Raw genomic sequence first — 17131 nt, forward strand, 5'->3', positions numbered from 1 at the left:
GTATTTTTTCGCAATGAGGCTCCAGACTATGCAAGCTTGCAAGTGAGATTCGGCATCGCTTAGCTTGATTTTCTAATGTGGGCTTTCACCGACGTTAGTGGGTGGTCATGGTCAGATGGCCGTCAAGTAGATTTGCTGCCGCTAGAGTAGATTTTCTACTCGAGTGGCAGCAAAATCATCCCGAATGGCCGTGTGCTCTTGCACAATGCATGGTGCTGTAATGCTGATTTCCAGCACTGCTCATCCTAAATTGTAGCTCGGTCAGTGTGAGCTAAATGTTTCCACACGTGGGCAGAATTTCAATGAATCGTGCTGAGTTTTTCTGTGACTCTGCAGAATTCCTCCTGAGATAATGAGGTGGCCAAAAGGGGTTCAAGGAAGTGTCTGTGTTCCTTGACTATTATTGAGGTTAGGGGGTCGACAATGTAGGATAAGGGATTTAGCTATGATTTAATTTTAATGAGTTCATCTTCTGTGAGGGTTCAGAATTGTTTGACATGATGCATTATTCTTCCCAGGTTGGCCCATCTGCCTTTTCTGTCGACTTCTGTGGGATGTTTTTACCTGCTGTGCGGGGGGAGAAGGGCCGCGCACGGTGCCGCCGTGCTTATGACGAGCTCAGCTCGTCATGAGGCACAGTGGAGCTGCACTCATGACGAGCTGAGCTCGTCACGACCACACCCGTTTTGGAACGTTCAGCGCAACGGGGAAATTATACCCGCGTGCGAACGTTCCAATGGCCGTAACGAGCTCAGCTCATCATGAGTGCAGCTCAACCGTGTCGTCATGAGCACGGTTAAGCAACACAGTTATATTTTTCAAACCATTATTCAAACCACTTATGATGCTATTTTAATATGCAAAAATTAACTTCCACCGAACATAAGGTGTTTGCAGAACAAGTGGAGTTTGACTCCTTGGAATTCCACTGACTTACATAAGAACTCTGCGAGATTCCACTGAGTTCCGGTAGAGGTGGAATTCGGCACGTCGTTCTGATTTTTAGTGCCAGGAGCTTGTTCTGCGCTGTAAAAAATCTCTGTTACATGGAGGTTGGTGGTATTTTTCCAGGTGTCCATGCTCCAAGTGGAGTGTGGCGTGGGCAAAACTCTGTGAACTATGCCGGCAGGGTTTATCACCCACACCAACAGGATGGCATGCATACACCAACATTAAGGCTGCCTAATCTTGATTCCAGGTCAGTTTCTTTCTTACACAGCTTTACATTTCCTATTTAACTATAGGAATCTGCATGTTCTTTTTCATTCACTTGACACGTTTTACTATTTTCCCTTCATTATCTCTCTTTTTTTTAATAATATGCCTAACTTCCCAAAAATGAGTGCTGGTTCCCACCACCTGCAACCACCAGCACAAGGATGGCAGCAAAGACCAGGTCACATTTTATAGCTTTTTACAACTTCTGTAAACTTCCCATGTAAGCTCATTGTTTTGGTAGAGAAAGTGAAGCTATACGTCCCATTATGCATTGTGTTGTTGACTAAAAAAAGAAAGATTGGTTGAAGGTCATCATTATGGCATGGGCATGTTGACATTTCTAAAATGTGTCAAATGTTTGTGTTTCTTTTTTAGAAGTTCATGAATATCTTTCAACAGTTCTCTGGCAAATGTTGTTTTCTTAATATGGTTTCTTCAGGTGATGTTGGCTTGGCATTGCGTCCAGCTGTTTTTGTGATAGTTTTCAGTGTGCTTTCTCAGTTGTCTACAATGCCTTTTTGTCCGAGGGCATGACACATGCTATTAATGTCAGCAGCAGCAAAAGCAGAAAGACATGCCTTTGGCAGTGATTTTGAGCATCAGAAAATAAAGATCTTACATGGACTGACAGCAGGTGCCATTATGCTACTGTCGCCCCCCTGATGACATATAAGTTTGCATGCGTCACCACAGCATGCAAAAATACCGGTCACTAATATTGGAATCATACATTTACAAAAAAAGTAAATGCAAACAATGGACACGTTTAGAAATAGTTGTTGTGCACGTTCAGGGTCCACCTCAAAAATAACAAAAACATTTTTTTTAGAAAAGGAAGGCGCACACAGTGTCAGGATACGAGGGTAGCAAAGAAGCAGAGGGTGGGAGGAGAAGTCAATGTGGGATGAAGAATGTGAGGTGGGGAGGGAGGAGAGAAAAAAATAATAAAAGCAAATAAATCCTAGGGAGGGATGCGGATGCAAAGGATGAGGAATGATACACAGCGTGTGGGGGACATCTTTGGTGTCTTTGGAATTGAAATGGAAAGTCCTCTTCTATGGTAATGTTGAGTTTTTAAGTTACATGTTTTGAAAGTGACACCTTTTAGATAGTTGGCATTTTCCTCCTGCCTTACCCATCTAGTGCCTGCAGCCTGTCTCTGGGTCCCATGACTGGATGTAGCTAACAGTTGGGTTTTCTGTATTTCTCCTAGACAGCTATACACTATAGAGAGCTTAGGTGTGCCTGGATTGGCCATCACTGACAGGATGGGAGGTAGGAGCAGGATACAGCCTTACTTACACTTGAATGGGCTGTGTCCTACCTCCACACAAAGGGCTGCATACCCCCTGTAGTTTGTCTGGAGCCAGAGCAGGTGAGGCAGGAAACTTGTGCACTTCAAAGGGAAACCTCTAGAAGCTTCTCCCACTTCAAAGGAGGCACCTGGTACCTGGACCTCAGATTCCAACTCTTTAGTACACTACTGGATGTGTGGACTCTGACAGAAAGAAGGACTGCTGTGCTGCTGTACTACCCTGCTGTCCTTTTGCCCTGGTGAGAAGGACTGGACCTGCATCGGTTGAACCCAGAACCTCAGAGTGACTCCATGGGCTACTTTGCTTGCCTTCTGACTATAGCCTGAGGGACAGAAAGCTGCAAAACATTTGAATCCAGCACCTGGACCATATGTGAGCCCTCCTGTGCCACGTGGTGCTACCCCAGTCCTGAGCCCTTGGCAGAGAACCGGAAGTTGCTCTACCAGACTATTGGTTTATCAAGCAGGAGTGACCCGTCGCTTCCTGCACCTCCCGCAGAACCAGTACATTGCTTTTGAGACTCAATGCCTTCAGAACCAATGCATTGCCTGTTGCGTGGACCTCCCTGACTCAAGAACTACGCATCACCCATCGCAACCCATGAGAGTCAATGCATCTCCGTGCAAGTACATCACCTCGCCCAACACAGCTCATTGGAACTGCTACTGCATGACGCATCTCCACACTAGAACACCTCCTCACACTTCGTGGCTCACCAAAGCCACTTCTGCATGATGCATCTCTTCACCTGGACTTCGCAACATCTCTGGTACATGACACATCTTTTCATAACCAGGATTAAGGTACTATGGTATTGTGTTCAGCTGGCTTGAGTGGGTCTTTGTAGCTGGCTCGTACTCCATCATGGTTGGCCGGCACTCATGAATTTCTATCTGGTCTATGCAAAACCAGATAACAACGGCTGTCACTTTCTGCTTTGTGGAGCCATTTTTACCGAGATCTTTAAACTTGCACATCTCCAGTTCTACTGATTGGATTTTTATCATTTTGGTATTCTTTTATTTATTACATTTATTATTTTTCAATATTGGTGTGGGATTTTTCTTGTGTTTATTTCACTTCAGCACTGTTTGAAGAGCTGCACAACTATTTTTTACATTGCCTATAAGTTAAACCTGACTGCTCTGTTAATTTGGTTAATTTGGGGGTTTGCTTGTGCCCCACCCTGACCAGGATTGTCATTACTGCTTGAGTAGGGTGTCAGCCCCCTCAACCAGTAACCAATTTCTTACATATATATTTTATGGTATTAATGATAATAGGTGTCCGCCAGATAAAACTGGCTGTAGTTGACATTTAAAACAAATCCCTTCAGGTATAACTCATCCATTCAGAACAATATGAGACTGGAATGCTCCTCCGTAGGCCAGACACACGACTCTAGAGGATAGCTATCAATTCAAGGGCAGACAAATTAGACAACAAAGACATCCAATCATTAGCAAAGGTTGGGCCAAACTACACTTTGGGCTTTATAGCCCTGATGATTGGTGTTGGTGGGGGGATTACAGAACATAGAAAGAAACCAACCTCTGTGCTCTGTAGACGGAATTCCATATAGTGTTCCTAGTGTTATTGGAAGTCACAATAATACATGGCGTTGCATGCTGCTATCGCAAAATCCCACCCTGCCAGTCTCTTCTACTCAGAATATTGAGCAGAGGTCGCTGGTTTGTAGCAGAGCCCACCCTTAGCAGGGCTTTACTGTGCAGTGACACTATATTGTATCTACTAGGAAGATGGTGGGACCAAGTTGTTGCCTAATGGAACCAGTAGAACCAGTAACTATGTGATGGTGGCGGTACCACTGTCTCCCTCCCGTGGAGAATACTAGTAAGGAGAAGGGGGAGGGGTGGCATACTTTCAAAGGGGTCCATTGTCTAGTCTCACAAACGAGACTGCATCTGCATGTTCCTTGGCTCTGAGTTGGTCCCTTTGCTCACATGCTGGATCTTCCGCCAGACGTCACTACCACACACTGATGCAATTGTGTAAGCTTCTGAGAGTACATTGCAGCATTCACTTCACTTACAAATAAGTGTGCCATTCTTTCAAGAACACCCATCTTCTCCTCCCAGATCACAAATAAACCCTCCTTCTTTTATGCAACAACAATGTTCACTGTGCCTGTTCCAATCTATTTTGCAATAAAGAAGCAGTGGACATGACTTCAAACATTATTAGTTCAACTTTTGATTGCAAACATGCACTTTCAGTTTCCTGTTATTTGTTATCCAAGTCATGTACAATCCGGATTCCTTATCGGATACAATTCCTTGCCGATAGATGTTTGTCTGAGGCCAGGAGTCAGCCTCGCCCCTTGAAAGAGAATAGCATGGTGTACCAGTGCATGTCAGTAGGAGCAACAACGCCTCCCAGCTAGCAACATTGGGGAGGGGCGGTGACGTCATTCAGGAAGCACAGAAAGGCACTATTTGTTATTTAGTTTCCTCTCTTAAATGATGAGAACATAGATACATGTTCCATACTTTTTTGGTGCTCTGTGAAACGGGGACCAGGATCAACAGTGAACAGAGCTTTAACTATCTGTTGCTCTCACTCGAACTTGCCTCAGAAGAAGCCAAACAACTTTTATTCACTCTATAAAAGTTGCTATGAATATACAATTATCATGCTTGTATTTCAAACAGAAAAAATCGCATCTTTCTGTTGAGTGCATTGCACCCAAATGCCAGTTTCGCATTAAGTTCATTTATCATATTTCATAGAATATGTTTCTTTTCATCTGAAACAAATATGCATTTTGTGGTCCAAATAGCTGGCCATTGATGTTATTAGGGAATACAGGGCCTACCCCTTCAATAGGTGCCGATAATATTTCAACTGACCTTATTGTCTTACATTTAAAAATGGTACCAGTACTCTCCGGTCGGCGTCCCCTGGAAGCAGCCACACCATGACGTCATGAGTTACTCCCTATCTCTAATGCTGGTTTATGTGCAGTTTACTCTTAATCAGACCACCCAGCCAAAAAGCAGGTGAAAGTAGTGGACTATGCAGTAAGTCTATTATCCCTATTTTATTTTGCTTCTTTTTTGCCTACTCCCACATTTTCTGACCACCCCACAATATTTATAAACTAGCCCATACCATCTCCCCCCTCACTGTTATCTCTTCCCCCACATATTCTTTCATCTCCTTCTCTTTTCATGTCCTCATTTTCCTGCTCTCTGTCCCAAAAAACAATCTTAAGTGAAATGAAATTCCTCATTTGATCTGCTTCCCCTCTTTTCCTCCTTTCTAATCCAACTTTTACAAAAGTCCCCTGCCTTGACAGACTATGCCCGCAACCTCTGCATCATCTTAGACACCAAGCTATTAAGAAACAGGTACATGCTGTCTCATCTGCCTGCTTCCACACCCTGACCATGCTCCGCAAGATCTTCTGGTGGCTCCCAGTCACCACCAGAAGCACTGTCACACAGGCCCTCATCACCAGCAGGCTGGACTATGGAAACACACTCTACATAGGAATCCCCACACACCTCCTGAAGAGACTACAGACAATACAAAACTCTGCAGCAATACTCATCTCAACCTCCCCAGATGGAACTGCATCACACCCCACCTCATGAAGCTACACTGGCTCCCAATCCAGTTGAGATGTCAGTTCAAGATGCTGACCCATGCATATAAAGCCCTGCACAAAGAAGGACCAGCATGCACCAACAAATGCATACACTTTCACCAACCGACCAGACACGATCCGCCTCCCGCTTCCTCTCAGACACCACTCAGACAAAGGCAAAAGCAGAAGATGCTCCTTCTCACACCTGGCGGCCAAAAGTTTGCAACGACTTCACTATACACCTCAGGACCGCCTCTTCACTCCAGCAATTCAAGAAATGGCTCAAGACATTGCTGTTCGAATGAACAGACCGCCACAAAGCAGTGAGCAACCACAGCGCCTTGAGACCCTCATGGGTGATTTGCGGCGCTTTATAAATCCTTGGTTGAGTGATTGAAATATGTTCTTTCCCAAATATTCTGTGTTATTCAGTGATTTATTTGTTAACAGAGGCAAGTTGAAAGGCAATACAGAGCAAAAGTTAGGTAGAGCAGATTTCAAGGTAAAAGAGAATATGTATTTTGATGATATATTTCGCTTCTTTGGTCTTGTTCATGCTGTGTCTCAGAATTGTTGGTTGGCAGACCATGTGACTACTTATAAGATGTTTAGGCTTAACAGTGTTGCACAGTTCTTTTGTTTATCCTGCGTAAAATGAGTGTAAATAGTCAAAATAACCCCTAGAACGAATGGTGCTGTGATTGCAGATGTGTTAATATTGATATATACGATGCCAGTGTACAGCATGATATATGTACGTATACGAACTTGCATTGCTATTGTCTAATCCACCTGATATGACCTCCCCTTCAACCCCGAGTCAGAAATACATGGTCAAGCAGGCCCTGTGACCTAGGCCAGAAGCAACTGATTGACAGATCACGGGTGATGTGACACAAAATCCTTAGACAAATGCGCAAACAGGAAAACCAAGTTCGATCCCACAGATAGGCAGTGAAACCACAATTGTTTTAGGAGATTGGCCCCATTAAAGCGCGTTTGGCCGAAGGGGCGGATGATCCCAAAACACCCTAAAGACAGATGCCCCACTAAGTAAGAAACCCTCAGCCAATCCGAACACAGTGTGCACACTAATGCCTGGTCACTTGGCTTAGTGGACTAATGCGTCAATTGTAGGGGCCTGTGTTCTAATTCATGATCGTAGGTTCAAATCCTGGCCGGACCACTCACCTTTCATCAGGGCCGGACTGAGACTAGCATCCAGCCCTGGCAGGTTGCTTCTCCACCGGCCCTGGTAATGGGAGGGGAGGGGTTGTTACCCGCAAAGCACTGCTACCGTTTTTCTTACAGAGGGCCGATTTTGCAGCGCTGCTACAAAATCGGCACTCTGCAAGAAAAGCGGCCCCCTGCGGCCACAAAACCGGCCCCCACCCCTCCAGCCCACCGGGGAAATGCCCGGTGCCCGCAAATGCCAGTCCGGCCCTGCCTTTCATCCATCTGAGGTCGACAAAATGAGTTAAAAAAACCATCTGTTTTTTAGCACCCAAGATATCCTTGGGTACAACAAATACACATGTTATGTTACTACACTCAGTGAACACATGCTCCCCATGCTGGAAATCTGGACACATACCCACTGGCCTCAAATTATGTCCACGCAAGGTCGAGACCCACCTGAGCTTCTTATCAAATGACCAGATTTATGGCCAGATTTTTAGGGTTAGATTTCTGTCTGCAAAGGAATGTGCAAATTGTTTTATCACGCTTTATGTAATGTATAAAAAGATGGCCGAACCCAATGTGCTTTGAGATAGTCTTCAGACCCTGACTCTGTTGCCTGTTCTCCCTGCCGCTGCGTTTAATTAAACCAACTGTTCCTGTTTTGCCAAATGCCTCGTCTTTAATTTTTTCAAGGTAAATTCATATTTGAGCAACAGATGTGATAGTTTTAATAATAGGTAATTTGCAGGGAGTACCATTTTACTTGCTGAGTTTCACAGATTATCTATTGCACAGTATTCAGTGAACCGTAATATGCGGTTAGTTTCATATATAAAAAAATCCTGGTTGGAAATTCATAGAAAATAGGATTTGCTCTTTTCTTCTACTGCAAATCCCACTTGTAACTATTGTGACATTCTACAATTGTTGATTTAGGGCTCAGGTGAGGAACACTGGTGTATCCAGGGTAGGAGCAGCAGGAGGCAGTAGGAAAGGCAGTGGACATCTGAAGCATTGGAACTTTGTGGGTATTCACAAATCTTTCCAAATGTTGTAACACTCAATTTACACAATTACACTTAGGGATTCATTACTTGTTTCCCTTTATCTCAGCGGGGAAGATGCCAGGGCTGGAATTAATGATGTCAATCAATCAATTAATATGGATTTTTACAGCGCGTCTAATCACCGGTGAGGGATAATGTGAGATAATGAGGATTGCAGGTTATTTCACTCAGACTGTGGAATAACATACAGACCCTCGAATACCAGGTCCAATTGCACTTTTTGCCCTTTTAGGAGAGCTAGTAGATATAAACTACAAACATTTACCATCTGCCCTAATTAGGTGTTAAATGTTGCTGGGGCTTTTTCTACTGCCTTTTTCTATTGGATGTTCTGGCTTCAGGAGGGTAGTTTTATTTTTAGGTCGAGCCTTGGCAGCGCATGCGCTGCTCTGTGAGCCATGCTGTATTAAAGTATGTACTTGAAGCCCCATCCACTCTCCACCCATATTTGTCATTGGCTTGTGTCATTGTCCTTTGTTAAGGCTGGCTTCTGATTCAATATTAGGCCTGTTAGTCCCTCCTTAGAACCGCCTTATCTTCATTTGCAACCTCCTATGATGACTGGCACTTTTTCTTCGGTTGTTACAGAGTATGTCTTCTTTAGTTTGTAAACACTATTTTCTTTAATGAATTTCTCTTAACCCCTTCGCTGCGGGGGATATTCCCCCGCTGTGCTGGGGAGCAGGGGGGCACGCACAGCGCTCACATGCTCATGACGAGCTGAGCTCGTCATGAGGCACGGCACTCCTGTGCTCATGACGAGCTCAGCACGTCACGGCCACACCCGCTCCTGTGGAACGCTCAACACAGCAGGGGAATTATCCCCGCATGCGAGCGTTCCACGGCACATGACGAGCTGAGCTCGTCATGAGCACCGGAGCGCCGTGGCTCATGACGAGCTCTGCTCGTCATGAGCATTCAAGGGGTTAATTCAGGAGGGTCTCTTGTGCGCAGTTGTGACCACCGGCTTTATTTAGCTCGTAGCAAAAGGGGAGCTCTTAGGTGGCCATGGGAGACAGAAGGGGGCAACTCCGCAATGCCTTCAAGTATTTGGAATGCAATAGGTCTTTCATTTGCAAGAGTTTAAGCTATAGACATTGTAAATGACAATGCATTTTATATATGTTTAAAAAAAACAAAACATAAATAAAAGGCATTGCCATTTGTAATGCCGTGGCACAAACGTGAATAACTATGAGGCATATTGAATTGCAGATGCTTGTTACCTTAGCTAGGGGAGATTCTTCTCTGACCTGAAGGAACCAAGATGGCTGGGGCTGGAAACAACAGCTTCTGATAGCCCTTGAATTTCCACAGAGAAGTCGAGGTAGGCCTGAAGTCTCTGGGCACCAAATTATTGGGTCCTGATCTCACAGACAACATAATTCTGGGTATGGACATACTGGGAAAGAGATAATTGCCCAGAGCAGTCTCCGCCCGGGATACCACTCTGACACTTCATGATAGGTCCCTTAGTGGCAAAAAGATTACAACATCCACACATTTTATGGAGTGCAGAGAGATGGAAATAGTTAGATCTGCTAAAGTACACATTCATGATACTTACTACTTTGAAATGTCCACTCTGTGGGTAATCTGCAGGCCATTCCGAGTATGCATGAAAAGTAGTGATTATATAGATTGCCATTTGTATTTTCTTGAAGGACCTAAAAGTTGGAAATTAACACAAATGTGTAGGAGTAATCCTATAATACATAAATCGCTGACTAATACGAAACTTAACCCCTGCATTTTGAATCACGAAGAACATCCACATTTTGGAAGCCATGCAAATGCAAAAATAATGCACTGCCTAAGCCTAATTGATATTTTATACTTGATTCCAGTATCAAGACCCTGTTTGCCACCACGAGAGGGGGTTTGATTCAGACCATTTCTCATACTTAAAATGGCCACCAAAAGTTCAACAGCTCAGGTTAATGTTCTTCTCCCTTCTTTTGCTCTTCTAGATGGACCGGTGCTGATTTCCCCTCCCAGCCTGGTTCTGCTGCACATCAGGCAGCAGCTCTCGATGATCACATGACTCTGGATATGGACTCGGTCCTGTCAGACTTTGTTCGGTCCACAGGGGCAGAACCTGGTCTGGCAAGGGACCTGCTTGAAGGTAAGCCCGATGTGTGAGGTGTCTACACAGAGCTATGCGCCGCCTGCCAAAACATCAAAGATTTTATTTTCTCATGATGTTGCTTGTTTCACGAAACCATGGTTAATTCAGCCATTTGTGGATTGGGAATACATTTTATTTTTTAAAGGATGTATTATTTTTAGATTGAATCATATCCCTCTTACCTTATTTGCCTAGCATTCATGAAGCTCAAGTGGTTACTTGGTGCTAAAAGGTTGAAAGGTCAGATTACTTAATTTTCTCAAGCACGTTGTCCAACGGAGTTTCAAGAGAGTCGGATCCATGCCCGAATTTTAGGTTAGGTAGGTAAAATATATGCCAGTTAAAGTAGAAAGTATTTACATTGTCAGCACTCATCCTTAAAGTAGGATAGTCATCCAATACTCCTGAACCTAGTTCAGCCATGCCTCAAATGAGCACTATGAAATTTGCCAAGTTGTAATTTTTGATACTGAAAGGGAGTTCGTGCTCCAAGGCTCAGAGCTTTATTAAGTGCGAGAGGATGTTTACCCTCTTAGAATTCTACAGACCTGGAGCAGCTGTTATAGTCAAGTGCCGTGAGCTCTGTGTTTGCAATATGTATTGAAAACAAAGTCCAAAACTTCTCAAATTACCAACATCAAGAAAATTATCACATTCAGCATTTTTTCAAAATACTTTCTAAGCGCCAAGTGAATTGGCCAACAGAGATTTTGTTTGTTTCGTATATGACATAAAATGTGTGATATTATGCAAAGCTAGTTTGGTTTTAACAAGCCTTGTTTATTTACAATCGATATGTAAACTGCTCTACTAAACATATTTCAATAATCTTTAAAATAATTACCTGGTTTTGAAGAACCCTAAGTATAATTACCCGTTTTAAATCTATGTGTACTCGACTATGATATAATTAATCACACGTTTTAAGTGAAATCTGAATGTATTTTACTGTTTACAGCAAGTAATATTTCCTGTTAACACTGTCGAAATTTTTACCTTTAGTGCCCCTTATGCAGTGACTGAAATGTAATCAAGAATTTCTACTCTTTTTATGGAATTGCTTATTTATAAGAAACATTGAATTGTTTGCATCTGTTTTCATTTTTTTTTATTTTTTTTATTTAGAAACATGGTGAAATCCAGAATTAGATCAATACAAATGCAGTTCATCAAATCCTGATAAAAAATACAATATTCTTAGTGTAAGTTAATTCAGTTGGCATTGAGCAATATTATAATGCGGTCAGGGGATATACACTTTATACGAGCTTAAATACTAATATGACCAAAAAAGGAGAGAAAAAAAAAGAAGGAAAGATAGGTAAAACCCAATACCCCCAAATAAATATGTATCATACGACTTATCGTTTCGAATCCCTCCATTCTTTCAATGGTGCCCAGATATTTCTGCCCATTGCTTGGGATTTCTTGCCCCTAAATTCGTATAAACATGACTCTACATTGTTTTGTAAAGTGGTAAGTGTGTTCTCCACATAAAATTACATCAGTTTTCCAAGATTAATATCCATTCTTTCCAGATCGTGATATGGAGGACAGAGACATTTTTGTTTGTAGTGAATTTTCTTTATTTTTATTCATAGAACAAGGACAGCCGACACGTGTTTCGCCCCCTCTTGGCGATTTGCGCCGGGGCTTTCTCAAGGCTAGGTTGGTTAAATCACGCAGACAGTTGTCGTTTCCAAATATTTACAGTGTCCCACATACGAAAATATAATTCTTCAAAGGTAAAATATTTTTTGTTAGGCTAATGCCCCTGATCCTAAAGTCCTTCCGACATGGTGGTTCTTGGGTTGAATCCCGGAAAATTAAAATTGCCCTAGGTTTATCACCTTCTTTTGCGTTTCTGTTCAGTTTAAACAGTGTACGATGTGCCCGCTGAATTTCTTCGGGCCAATTCCAGCTTGAGAGCTCCGGAAAAGCCTGATCGAATAGCTTAATTATGTAGGCTCTTACATCGGTTCCTTTGACTCCCTCGGGCACCCCTAGGATCCGGAGGTTATTCCGCCTAAGGCGATTCTCAATGTCCTCCAGTTTCCACTGGATGTCCGTGACTTGGGAACTTTGGGCATCGACCTTTTTGGTAGCAGCAGCAGCCTCCATCTCCGTTGAGACTACTCTCTCCACAAGATTCGAGACCCGATCTCCCAGGTTGGTGCAGACTTTGGAAAGTTTTTGACGACGCCCTGCATTTTCCTAACTGCTGCTGGGGACTTATGGCTATCCTGACGGGTTTCCTCTCTATGGGCAAGAATCTCCTGATGGATAACTTCCAGGAGTGACATTTGAGCATCTACCCCGCAGGGGCTCCCTTGTAGAGGCATTGCAGAGGAGTGATCCCAGCTGAGCTCTCTTTGGGGCGGCTTCTGTCCTTTTGACCCGCTTAGAGTTTTGACTGCCGTTGCCGGGGACTCATGTTCAGGGTCGCTCTCCAGATCAGGGTCGCTTTCCTCCAGGAAGGAGCTATGATCGTCTTCTGATTCAGAAAAAGAGGGTGGTGATGAACAGAGTGTCTGAATTAAGCAGACCACTCTTACCCAGTCCAAATATCAGGGCTTGATCCATCACCGTTTTTCAGCTCACTGCACCATCCCAGCTCAGAACTTGGCTATATGCAAATTAGTCTGACCCTGGCCCAGTGCATCATGGGAACAGGGCAGACCAAACTACCAAGCCAATTCTTATACTGGGAAGGAAACAAGCTACCGGGGACCGGTTTCTGGCATTTCAGCCATCTTCGGCCCAGCTTGCTTGAATCCTGATGGTGCAATGAGCTAGGGACTCACATCTGAGTATACCCTTCCACGCTTATGGTGGACAAAAATGATTCAGAAAAAGGGGGTAGTGATGAACAGAGTGTCTGAATTAAGCAGACCACTCTTACCCAGTCCAAAGATCAGGGCTTGATCCATCACCGTTTTTCAGCTCACTGCACCATCCCAGCTCAGAACTTGGCTATATGCAAATTAGTCTGACCCTGGCCTAGTGCATCATGGGAACAGGGCAGACCAAACTACCAAGCCAATTCTTATACTGGGAAGGAAACAAGCTACCGGGGACCGGTTTCTGGCATTTCAGCCGTCTTCGGCCCGGCTTGCTTGAATCCTGATGGTGCAATGAGCTAGGGACTCACATCTGAGTATACCCTTCCACGCTTATGGTGGACAAAAATGATTCAGAAAAAGGGGGTGGTGATGAACAGAGTGTCTGAATTAAGCAGACCACTCTTACCCAGTCCAAAGATCAGGGCTTGATCCATCACCGTTTTTCAGCTCACTGCACCATCCCAGCTCAGAACTTGGCTATATGCAAATTAGTCTGACCCTGGCCCAGTGCATCATGGGAACAGGGCAGACCAAACTACCAAGCCAATTCTTATACTGGGAAGGAAACAAGCTACCGGGGACCGGTTTCTGGCATTTCAGCCGTCTTCGGCCCGGCTTGCTTGAATCCTGATGGTGCAATGAGCTAGGGACTCACATCTGAGTATACCCTTCCACGCTTATGGTGGACAAAAATGATTCAGAAAAAGGGGGTGGTGATGAACAGAGTGTCTGAATTAAGCAGACCACTCTTACCCAGTCCAAAGATCAGGGCTTGATCCATCACCGTTTTTCAGCTCACTGCACCATCCCAGCTCAGAACTTGGTTATATGCAAATTAGTCTGACCCTGGCCCAGTGCATCATGGGAACAGGGCAGACCAAACTACCAAGCCAATTCTTATACTGGGAAGGAAACAAGCTACCGGGGACCAGTTTCTGGCATTTCAGCCGTCTTCGGCCCAGCTTGCTTGAATCCTGATGGTGCAATGAGCTAGGGACTCACATCTGAGTATACCCTTCCACGCCTTTTCTGAATCGTTTTTGGCCACTATAGGTGTGGCAGGGTATACTCAGACATGAGTCCCTTTCTCACTGCACCATCAGGATTCAAGCAAGCCGGGCCGACGACTCTTCATTCCTGGGGACCTTGTCCCTATAGTGTCTCTTTTCTCTTGGTATATCACTCAGGGGAACTGCGTACCACTCATTGTCATAGGGCTTGTACACTGGACCCGGGTAAAAATAGCCCTACCTTGTCCCTCTCTTTGTTGATTAATGCTTATTTATTACCATTGTATTTTTCCAGTCCTGAACTGAGTGTGAGGACGGGGCGAGTCTAGCCCTGCCGAGCGGCAGCAGCAAGGACTTGTCCGCTTTAAAATGCGCATGTCTGTTTGACCAACCGTCTCGCGACATCAACCCACACATGCACATTTTAAAGTTTTCTAAACCAGCTGTCTCTAGGCAGCTGGGTTAGAGAACATGCAGGTCTCCATAGCTCTTAGGAGCAGTGGGAAAACCTACTCTAGCCAATCCTGGCTCTGCTTTCATTCTGTGAAAGCAGCGCCAGGAGTAGGTAATGCAGTTTCCGGCCTCAGGAGCCTCCTGGGAGACATCAGAAGGAGGAGGATGTCACGCTGCGGAAAGAATTTATTGTTGTTTGTGCCCACCACCCTCTGTATAAGCCAGCTGCCACTGGTTATTTATGGTGATTCTTTCTGGGTTGTGCAGCCACTTTGGCCACATTATGGTCTCTAAGTCTCTGACTAATACGTAGGTCTGTAATAGCGGACTTTTCCTTTCTTACTGTAATTATGTTTATGCATGTTTTCATTTGTTTAATATAAAAGGATTCATTTATAGCCCCGAGGAAGTCTTTCAAGAAGGCGAAACTTGTGTTGGCTGGACTGGTAAAATATGAAATAATGAAGTATCAACTTTTGCTTTCCGATGCTTGAGGGCCTCTGTAGCTTAATTTGAAACCGTCACCATTGAGTCATAGAGAGAAAAAAGCTTTCCCATTGGATCCATCATTGAAGAGGCAAAAGAAGAACATCGAAATCCTCCTAAATAGTGTTTAAAATGTGCATAGTTTCCTGTTGTTAGGACCAGGAAACCACGAAAAGATGCGTGTTGAGCTAAGGGGCATTCAGGAGAATGGCAGGCTCTAATAGATCCCCGTCCACATCTTTTTGGGGATCCGCTTCCCTAAGTCTTCCAGATTGAATAATTTGTGATCTAGGGAGAGTTTAAGGTAAGTTCAAAGTACTGAAGTTTTGTTGTGTCGCTGGAGTTTATGGACTCGAGTTCCTGGGTCCTCTGTAATTTTTAGGCAACCTAGTTGGATCTAGAAATGAGAGTTTCATTAAGTGTTCCTTCCTTTGCATTGCTATTAAAATCATGTCAACGCCCGTAGGTATGGATTTTTAATAGTGAAAGTCAAAGCATCCACATATTTGTTACGAAACTCAAAATATTCACTCATATTGAAACGGTGGCAGCCTGTGACAAAGCAAGTAGTCCTGATTATTATAACTGCATATTACATGATTGCTACAAGCATATGTGCGAATGCTCTGGTTTGAGCAGTAAGGGTCTGACGGTGCACAATTTGTGTAATAAAAAAGTGTCATATCTGCTAGGAATGGTCCACATTTAAGGGGTTATTTGAGTGCTGTATCCTTTCTTTAGTGTGTACACCTTGTATTTTAAGAGGCCCTAGAGTGTTTTCCTTTCTTTCATTTTGTACACACACAATATAGTCCTAGGATGGGCAGCAGCAGTGCAAGCTACACACACACACACACTCTGCCACAAACTGAAATACGATACAATTTTATTGTGCAGTTTTTTCCATGTGAGCTCTCTGCAGGAGTTACCAGCTCACTATGTTCACACTGTGTGACCTTCACAGCGAGACTGTGTGAAGTGAGCCATGTGAGCTGGCAGGTATTTGTTGGTGGTGCGTAGACACACATTAACACATACACACCTAGTGGCACAGAATGGGCGCCACTGGCTCAAATCCAAGCAAGTACATTGAATCCCCATTCCTTGTTTTTGTTGTAAATGATAATAGTCACTATTTCGGGTGAAGGGGCTCCTCACCACCCTGTGCCCCAGTGCAACTGCACCCCTTGAACAACTGTTAGCTGCACCCCGGTAGGCACCAAGTTGCAGATTTATTTATATGATGTTTACAAACTGATATGCAATTGGATAATTACCCTTCAGCAGTTGGTGAACAAGTGCCTTGTTCGGTGAACTAGTGACTGGTGCTAGTGATGACTACACACCATACAGAACACCGCAGCTAGTCCCGTCCAGGATATCCCTAGATGAACCCATATCACTCCCCACCTCAGGAAACTCCACTGTGTCCCAATACAGAAAAGATGACAGTTCAAGCTAAAGACCCATGTATAGAAGGTGCTGCACAACTGAGGACCAGCCTACTTGAACAACTGCCTGAACTTCCATCAGCCCACCAGACACCTCTGCTCCACTTCCCTCTCTTTAACCCTCAACCCTTGCATCCGACGTAGCTCTTAAACCCTCATCCCTCGCGTCCGACGTAACAGATGCAGCGGTCACTCCTTCTCATACCTAGCAGCACAGACATGGAACAAGCTACCCTTTCATCTTCTGTCTCCTCATTTCTTCCAGAGTTCCAAAAATCACTGAAGACCTGTCTCTTCAGCTAATCAACTGGACTCTGTCAGCATCTGGATACCCTCACCGGTGACATCTGTGCTCTACAAATCTACG

At 44.2% G+C, this 17131-nt stretch overlaps 1 protein-coding gene across 1 annotated transcript in view; it reads left to right on the forward strand.

Annotated features, from left to right (window-relative positions):
• OTUD7A (OTU deubiquitinase 7A) overlaps positions 1-17131 on the forward strand; it is a 1253807-nt gene that overhangs the window by 696675 nt on the left and 540001 nt on the right. The window contains exon 5 of the mRNA XM_086959365.1: positions 10364-10518. Within this exon, the coding sequence (XP_086815491.1) occupies positions 10434-10518 (85 nt within the window). The 5' untranslated portion in view covers positions 10364-10433. The remainder of the gene's footprint in view (positions 1-10363; positions 10519-17131) is intronic.

Source organism: Lissotriton vulgaris, chromosome 2_2, assembly GCF_964263255.1.
Source record: "Lissotriton vulgaris chromosome 2_2, aLisVul1.2, whole genome shotgun sequence".
In the NCBI taxonomy this organism is placed as follows: Eukaryota; Metazoa; Chordata; class Amphibia; order Caudata; family Salamandridae; genus Lissotriton; species Lissotriton vulgaris.